This window comes from Tetrao urogallus (genome assembly GCF_951394365.1).
Source record: "Tetrao urogallus genome assembly, contig: scaffold_300, whole genome shotgun sequence".
NCBI lineage: Eukaryota > Metazoa > Chordata > Aves > Galliformes > Phasianidae > Tetrao > Tetrao urogallus.
In genome coordinates this window covers 1-9398 of record NW_027638796.1, presented here as the reverse complement: position 1 = coordinate 9398, position 9398 = coordinate 1, and the positions used below count along the sequence as shown (strand labels likewise).

Here is a 9398-nt window from a genome sequence, read left to right as displayed (position 1 = left end):
TTGAGGAGCCCCCCTTCCCACCCCCCCCTCATTAACTCCAATTATCGTGGCCTTTCCCAATTGGCTGAACAGCATCCCTGCCAAGGACACGCCCACCCCATCGCCACGCCCCCTTCCCCCAAGCCCCGCCTCCTCCCCTGGGATGGGAGCCAATGGGAGCACAGCATCACGGCTGTGTGGGCAAGGCTTGGCAAGGCCACGCCCCCCCGTTTCCTTTTATGGTGCTCTGGGCGTGGCCTCCCCTGACCCCGCCCCTTTTCGTCGTGCAATCGGAGGGAGGCGTGGCCGAGCAGAACGGGGGCGGAGCCTTCCGCAGCGCGGAGCGCTCCGATTGGGCCGAGATAAACGCGGTGGGGCGGGCCTATGCAAATGAGGAGGGAGAAGGGGGCGGGGCCCGGCACTATTCTTATTTGGGGTTTTTTTTTTGTTTTTTTTTTTTACTGTTTTTTGGGGGATTTTTTTGTAATGGGGGAAACGGGTTGGAAACCCCCCCCCCCGCCTTCCCAGAATCCCGCGGGGCGGGGCTAAAGGGAGGGGGAGGGGCGTCCGGGCCACGCCCCCTGCGGGAGGGAGGGTTCGATGACACTAATTAGTACTTTAATTAATTAATGGGGTCATTAAAGATGGCCGGAAATTATCCGCACGCCGTTCATCGTTGGCTTTCATTGGGTCCAATGCGAAGGGCGGGGCCTTTGGGGCGGAGCGAGGGGCGGGGCTGGGGAGGTAAGCCCCGCCCCTTGTTCCGGGCGGCGTCCACGGATTGGATGAGAGCGACGGCGCGGCGCTGGGGGCGGAGCCAGAAGGGGGGCAGGGTTATAAAGGGGCGCGGGTTAAAGGAAGGGGGCGGGGCTAAATAGAAAAGGGGCGGGGCTTAAAGGGTCAGTAGGGCTTCAATGGAGAACCCATAGGGACCCACAGCTGCCCCATAGAGCCCCATAACCACCCCATAGACCCCACATGCACCCCATAGAGCCCCATAGACGCCCCATAGAGCCCCATAATCGCCCCATAAAGACCCATAACTGCCCCATAGAGCCCCATAGCCGCCCCACATAGCCCCATAACCGCCCCATAGACCCCACATGCACCCCATAGAGCCCCATAGCCGCCCCATAGAGCCCCATAACCGCCCCATAAAGACCCATAACTGCCCCATAGAGCCCCATAGCCACCCCATAGAGCCCATAGAGCCCCATAGACCCCACATGCACTCCATAGAGCCCCATAACCACTCCAGAGAGCCCCATAACCACCGACATCTCCCCAAAGCACCCCATATCACCCCATAGCCGCCCCACAGATCCCCATAACACCCCATAACCACCCCGTATCGCCCCATAACCACCCCACAGAGCCCCAAAGCACCCCATAACCACCCCATATCACCCCATAACTGCCCCACAGATCTCCATAATACCCCATAACCACCCCATATCACCCCATAGCCGCCCCATATCACCCCATAGCCGCCCCCCACAGCCCCACAAGGAAGGCGGAGGGGGCGGAGCCAAACTCACGGCCAATTCCTCGTTCTCATGGCGACGGCGCAGCTGCCCCGCCCACAGGGGAGCCGGGCGGCCATCTTGGGAGGCGTGGCCAAAAGGAAAACGGGGCGTGGCTTAGAGAGGCGGGCGTGGCTTTATTGGCATGAAGGGAGGGATGGGGCGGGGCCACGCACAACCGAACGGACCAATAGGAATGAGGGGTGAGGAGCCAAACCCTCTCCCACACGGACCAATGGCAACGGGGCGTGCAAAAAAGGGGTGGGGCCAGAAATAGGGGGAGGGGCCAGCAGAAGGGGGCGGGGTCACCCCCCCAAAATCTGGGGTGAAACGAAGGGGTTTTGGCTCACCCACAAACGACCAATCAGGGCGGTCTCGGAGCGGCCCGTAGCCCGAACTGCCGGGGGCCAATCCCTGGCTGAGGGTAATTAATTATGCAAATGAGGCCACGCCCAGCTCGCCGAGCCCCGCCCACTCATCCCCCCTGTCTCTCACCTGACCCGCCATTGGCCAATCCGCTGCGGGGCCGCTGGGATGGGGCGGGCATTGAGAGCGCGGCGCGCAGCTGGGGGGACAGAGACACGTGGGGACCCATAGGGACCCATCAACACCCCACAGAGCCCCACAGAGCCCCATAGAGACCCCATAGAGGCCCTCAGGCCGCCCTACGGTGCCCCCAAGGCCTCCCAAAACGCCCCGCGCCGCCATTACCGATCCGCATCGCTTTGCGCGCCGCCATTACGCCCCCAGCGGAACTTCCGGACGCGTCCCCGCGTGACTTCCGTTTTATTTGCAAAGCACTTCCGGCGCCTGCTTATGTTCAGAAGACGCCGCAACGTCTTCATGCCGGAGTGTCACACGGGCGCCGCCATCTTGCCGTACGGAGACCGGAAGTAGCGCGTTCATGGGACCGGAAGGAGACGTTCTACGGACACCAGTTCCATATTGACCCATCATAGACGACCCCCGACCCTTGGAGGACCCCCAACACACCATGGAGGACCCCAACCCATGACAGAAGACCTCGACCCACCAACAGTAGACCAGGAGGCCGCCATCTTGTCCTCTGCAATATTTGAAGCCCCAACCAAACCACAGAAGACCAGAAGGCCGCCATCTTTGTCCCTCCTCCATGATTGACACACCGTCCCACCACTAGAAGACGAGGAGGCCGCTATCTTGTCCCGCCTCCATGTTTAACGCCCCACCCCACCAATGGAAGACCAGGAGGCCGCCATCTTGTCCCGCCTCCACGATTGACGCCCCAACCCCCCAACAGAAGACGAGGAGGCCGCCACTTTGTCCCTCCTTCATGATTGACGCCCCGACGCACCAACAGAAAACCATGAGGACGTCACTTTGTCCCGCCTCTATGATTGACGCCTTAACCCACCAATAGAAAACCAGGAGGCCGCCTTCTTGTCCTCCGCCATGTTTGACGCCCCATCCCACCAACAGCACTCGAGGAGGCCGCCACTTTGTCCCGCCTCCACGATTGACAGCCCATCCCGCCAATAGAAAACCAGGAGGCCGCCATCTTGTCCCTCCGCCATGTTTGACGCCCCATCCCACCAGCAGACCGTGAGGCCGCCATCTTGTCCTCCGCCCCGTTCCTCTCCCCGGCGCACCGCCGTCCCCCCGCTCCGCGCTCACTGGCCGTAGGCGTCGTGCAGCCCGGCCACGTCGTGAGTGGAGACGCGGCGCCATCCGCCGGGCCCCACGTGGTACACGGTGACGCGGCCCCCCGAGTAGGCATCGCGCCGCGCCGCCTGGAAGATGGCGCGCCGGGCCAGCTCCAGCGCCTCGTCCTCCGCCATGTCGTGGCGCCGCGCTCCGTCCAGCACCCCGTAGGCGTAGCTGGAGCCCGAACCCACCGCGAACGCGGCGCCGGGGATCCGCGTGCCTTCGCTGTCCACGTAGTAAAGGCCTGCGGGGGAGAGGAGATTGCGATGGGTTCAGGGGGGGGGGAACTTCCGGTGTGTGTCGGGAGGAACTTCCGGGGTGGGTGGGTGGCACTTCCGGGGGGTGGGACTTCCGGGGTAACGGGGGACATGGGGGTAACGGGGGTCTTTGGGGGTAACGGGGGGGTCTTTGGGGGTAATGGGGGGCCTTGGGGGGGAAGCGGGGGGGGGGGGTTGGGGGTAGGGGGGGTCGTTGGGGCAGCCGCTCCCCTTGTATTCAGGCACCACCGCCCCCTGCCTGCCCTGCGCAGAGCCCAGGACCCCCCCCCAAATTCCCCCTCCCCAAAGACCCCCAGGACCCCCGTCCTATGCCCCTCAATGACCTCAGGACCCCCCCAGACCCCCTCAATGTCCTCAGGACCCCCTCCCACCCCCTTCCAATGACCCCAGAACCCCCTCTAACCCCCTCAAAGCCCTCAGGACCCCCTCCTGCCCCCCTCAATGTCCTCAGGACCCCCTCTCAAAGCCCCCAGGACACCCCCCCCACCCCCCTCAATGACCCCAGGACCCCCCCCCCAACCTCCCCAATGACCCCAGGACCCCCTCCTGCCCCCTCAATGTCCTCAGGACCCCCTCCCACCCCTTCCAATGACCCCAGGACCCCCCCCAGAGACCCCAGAACCCCCTCTAACTCCCTCCAATGTCCCCAGGACCCCCCCCCACCCCCCTCAATCTCCTCAAGACCCCCTCCGATGACCTCAGGACCCCTTCCCACCCCTCCCAAAGCCCCCAGGACCCCCTCCTACCCCCCTCAACGTCCTCAGGACCCCCTCTCACCACCCCCTCAGCCCCCTCCTGCCCCTTTCCACCCCCCCAATGACCCCAGGACCCCCTCCTACCCCCCTTAAATGTCCTCAGGACCCCCCCACACCCCCTCCAGAGACCTCAGGACCCCCTCAATGACCCCAGGACCCCCTCCAATGACCTCAGGACCCCCTCCGATGACCTCAGGACCCCCCCCACCCATTCCAAAGCCCCCAGGACCCCCTCCTACCCCCTCCAAAGACACCAGGACCCCCTCCCACCCCCCCCAATGACCCCAGGACCCCCTCCAGTGACCTCAGGACCCCCTCCAATGACCTCAGGACCCCCCCCAACCTCCCCAATGACCCCAGGACCCCCCCCAGAGACCCCAGAACCCCCTCTAACTCCCTCCAATGTCCCCAGGACCCCCCCCCCACCCCCCTCAATCTCCTCAAGACCCCCTCCAATGACCTCAGGACCCCCCCCCACCCCTTCCAAAGCCCCCAGGACCCCCTCCTCCCCCCCTCAATGACCCCAGGACCCCCTCCGATGACCTCAGGACCCCCCCCACCCATTCCAAAGCCCCCAGGACCCCCTCCTACCCCCTCCAAAGACACCAGGACCCCCTCCCACCCCCCCCAATGACCCCAGGACCCCCTCCAGTGACCTCAGGACCCCCTCCAATGACCTCAGGACCCCCCCCAACCTCCCCAATGACCCCAGGACCCCCTCCTGCCCCCCCCAATGACCCCAGGACCCCCCCCAGAGACCCCAGAACCCCCTCTAACTCCCTCCAATGTCCCCAGGACCCCCCCCCCAGCCCCCTCAATCTCCTCAAGACCCCCTCCAATGACCTCAGGACCCCCCCCCACCCCTTCCAAAGCCCCCAGGACCCCCTCCTCCCCCCCTCAATGACCCCAGGACCCCCCCCAACCTCCCCAATGACCCCAGGACCCCACCCGCCTCAATGTCCTCAGGACCTCCCCCCAAATAGCCCCCCAAAGACCCCAGGACCCCCTCCAGTGACCTCAGGACCCCCTCCTACCCCCCTCAATGTCCTCAGGACCCCCTCCAATGACCCCAGGATCCCCTCCGATGACCTCAGGACCCCTTCCCACCCCTTCCAAAGCCCCCAGGACGCCCCCCCCCCCCCAATTTCTCACCCGGTCCCCTCTTGTCCCAGCCGCAGATCATGGTGCCCATGCTGAGCCCCATGCCCTTGTACTGGTACACCATGTTGGCCAGCAGCTTGGAGGCGGCGGCCACGGAGATGGGCTCCTTGTTCCTCAGCTCGTAGACGCGGCACTGCCGCGCCAGCAGCCGCTCCCAGAAGCTGCAGTCGGCCGCCCCTCCGGCCATGGTGCCCAGCAGCGCCGCGTTGATCTCGATCACCTTCTGCACCGTCTGCGAGGCGATGTACGAGCCGGCCGTGGCGCGGGAATCCACCGCCACCACCACGCCGTGGGCATACTGCAGGGGAGGGGGGGGAACGGGGGGGTTAGGGGGCTGGGGGGGCAAGGGCACCTTGTGGGGGCCTAATGGGAGCTTATGGGGTCCCAATGTCACCTTATGGGGGCCTACAGTGCAGTTATGGGGGCCTACAGTGCGGTTATGGGGGGGGTACAGTGAGGTTATGGGGTCCCAACGTCACCTTATGGGGGCCCAATGGGAGCTTATGGGGTCCCAATGTCACCTTATGGGGGCCTACAGTGCGGTTATGGGGGCCTACAGTGAGGTTATGGGGGCCTACAGTGCGGTTATGGGGGGGGTACAGTGAGGTTATGGGGTCCCAACGTCACCTTATGGGGGCCCAATGGGAGCTTATGGGGTCCCAATGTCACCTTATGGGGGCCTACAGTGCAGTTATGGGGGCCTACAGTGAGGTTATGTGGGCCTACAGTGCGGTTATGGGGGGGGTACAGTGAGGTTATGGGGTCCCAACGTCACCTTATGGGGGCCCAATGGGAGCTTATGGGGTCCCAATGTCACCTTATGGGGGCCTACAGTGCAGTTATGGGGGCCTACAGTGAGGTTATGGGGGCCTACAGTGCGGTTATGGGGGGGGTACAGTGAGGTTATGGGGTCCCAACGTCACCTTATGGGGGCCCAATGGAAGCTTATGGGGTCCCAATGTCACCTTATGGGGTCCTACAGTGAGGTTATGGGGGCCCAATGGGAGTTTATGGGGGCCTACAGTGCGGTTATGGGGTCCTACAGTGAGGTTATGGAGTACTAATGGGAGCTTATGGGGGCATAACATGAACTTATGGGGGCCTACAGTGAGGTTATGGGGGCCTACAGTGCAGTTATGGGGGCCTACAGTGAGGTTATGGGGTCCCAACGTCACCTTATGGGGGCCCAATGGGAGCTTATGGGGTCCCAGAGAAAGGTTTGGGGTCCCACAGGGAGGTTATGGGGCCTACAGTGACCTTATGGGGTCCCAATGTCACCTTATGGGGTCCTACAGTGAGGTTATGGGATCCCACAGGCAGGTTATGGGGCCTAATGGGAGCTTACGGGGCCCAACACCACCTTATGGGGGCCTAATGGGAGCTTATGGGGTCCCAATGTCACCTTATGGGGGCCCAATGTCACCTATGGGGGCCTACAGTGCAGTTATGGGGGCCTACAGTGAGGTTATGGGGTCCCAATGTCACCCTATGGGGGCCCAATGGGAGCTTATGGGGTCCTACAGTGCAGTTATGGGGGCTTACAGTGATGTTATGGGGTCCCAACATCACCTTATGGGGTCCCACAGGAAGGTTATGGGGTCCCAATGTCACCTTATGGGGGCCTACAGTGCGGTTATGGGGGCCTAATGGGAGCTTATGGGGTCCTACAGTGCGGTTATGGGGTCCCAATGCCACATTATAGGGACCTAATGTGACCTTATGGGGTCCTGGGGGTCCCTACAGTGAGCTATGGGGTCCCAACGTCACCTTATGGGGGCCTGATGGGAGATTGCGGGCTCCCAACGTCACTTTATGGGGTCCTACAGTGAGCTTATGGGGTCCCAATGACACCTTATGGGGGCCTGATGGGAGCTTATGGGGTCCTACGGTGAGCTTATGGGGTCCCAACGTCACCTTATGGGGGCCCAATGGGAGCTTATGGGGTCCCAATGTCACCTTATGGGGGCCTACAGTGAAGTTATGGGATCCCACAGGCAGGTTATGGGGGCCTACAGTGAGCTTACGGGGTCCCAATGTCACCGTATGGGGTCCCACAGGGAGGTTATGGGGTCCTACAGTGAGCTTATGGGGTCCCAATGTCACCGTATGGGGTCCCACAGGGAGGTTATGGGGTCCTACAGTGAGCTTACGGGGTCCCAATGTCACCTTATGGGGTCCCACAGGGAGGTTATGGGGTCCTACAGTGAGCTTATGGGGTCCCAATGTCACCGTATGGGGTCCCACAGGGAGGTTATGGGGTCCTACAGTGAGCTTACGGGGTCCCAATGTCACCTTATGGGGTCCCACAGGGAGGTTATGGGGTCCTACAGTGAGCTTATGGGGTCCCAATGTCACCGTATGGGGTCCCACAGGGAGGTTATGGGGTCCTACAGTGAGCTTACGGGGTCCCAATGTCACCTTATGGGGGCCTACAGTGAAGTTATGGGATCCCACAGGCAGGTTATGGGGGCCTACAGTGAGCTTACGGGGTCCCAATGTCACCTTATGGGGTCCCACAGGGAGGTTATGGGGTCCTACAGTGCAGTTATGGGGTCCTACAGTGCAGTTATGGGGTCCTACAGTGAGGTTATGGGGTCCCAATGTCACTGTATGGGGGCCTACAGTACGGTTATGGGGTCCTACAGTGAGCTTATGGGGGCCCAATGGGAGTTTATGGGGGCCTACAGTGCAGTTATGGGGTCCTACAGTGAGCTTATGGGGTCCCAATGTCACCGTATGGGGGCCTACAGTGCGGTTATGGGGTCCTACAGTGAGCTTATGGGGTACTAATGGGAGCTTATGGGGGCATAACATGAGCTTATGGGGTCCTACAGTGCGGTTATGGGGTCCCAATGCCACATTATAGGGACCTAATGTAACCTTATGGGGTCCTGGGGGTCCCTACAGTGAGCTTATGGGGTCCCAACGTCACCTTATGGGGGCCTGATGGGAGATTGCGGGCTCCCAACGTCACTTTATGGCGTCCTACAGTGAGCTTATGGGGTCCCAATGACACCTTATGGGGGCCTGATGGGAGCTTATGGGGTCCTACGGTGAGCTTATGGGGTCCCAACGTCACCTTATGGGGGCCCAATGGGAGCTTATGGGGTCCCAATGTCACCTTATGGGGGCCTACAGTGAAGTTATGGGATCCCACAGGCAGGTTATGGGGGCCTACAGTGAGCTTACGGGGTCCCAATGTCACCTTATGGGGTCCCACAGGGAGGTTATGGGGTCCTACAGTGAGCTTATGGGGTCCCAATGTCACCGTATGGGGGCCTACAGTGCGGTTATGGGGTCCTACAGTGAGCTTATGGGGTACTAATGGGAGCTTATGGGGGCATAACATGAGCTTATGGGGTCCTACAGTGCGGTTATGGGGTCCCAATGCCACATTATAGGGACCTAATGTGACCTTATGGGGTCCTGGGGGTCCCTACAGTGAGCTATGGGGTCCTACAGCGGGGTTATGGGGTCCCACGGGGCGGATTTGGGCTCCTTGAAGCGCAGGCCGCCCCACCGGATCTCCTACGGCACCCGGAAGCCCCCAGCGGAGTTTTTGGGGTAGAAATCGGCATTTCGGGCTCTTTACGAAGCCGCCGTGGGGCAGCGGGCCGCTCCGCGGGGTCTTTTTGGGTTGAATTCGCGCGGTTTTGGGGCTCCCGTCGGCCTCCCGAAGCGCCTCGGAACGGTTCGGTGCCGCCCGGCCCCAATCGTGAGGTGGAAGGCGGCGGTTCCGGGCCTTACCTTAAAGGCCAGGGTGGTGGTGCCGTGCAGGAGCCGCAGGCCGGGCCCGGGCGGATCCGCGGCGCCGCAAGGACGAACCGCCAGCGCCGGGGGGGGACCGGGGAGGTCGCGAGGGGCGCCGAGCGGCACAAAAGCGGCCTCCGAGGCCGCGGGGAGGCGGAGGACGTCGGCCAGCGCCATGTTGGAACGGCAGGGGCGGAGCTCGCAAGATGGCGACGGCGCCTCCTACAAAATGGCGCCGGCGCCTCCTACAAAATGGCGCCGGCGCCTCC

General features: G+C 62.4%; 1 protein-coding gene across 1 annotated transcript; it reads right to left on the bottom strand.

The window, feature by feature from the left end:
- Positions 1–2890: 2890 nt before the first annotated feature.
- Positions 2891–9306, bottom strand: PSMB5 (proteasome 20S subunit beta 5; the record flags this gene model as incomplete). The annotated part of the gene is made up of 3 exons (XM_079551213.1): positions 2891–3429; positions 5371–5677; positions 9127–9306. 3 exons carry the CDS (start codon positions 9304–9306, stop codon positions 3152–3154), a joined length of 765 nt encoding a protein of 254 aa, XP_079407339.1. The 3' UTR covers positions 2891–3151.
- Between the last annotated feature and the right edge of the window lie 92 nt (positions 9307–9398).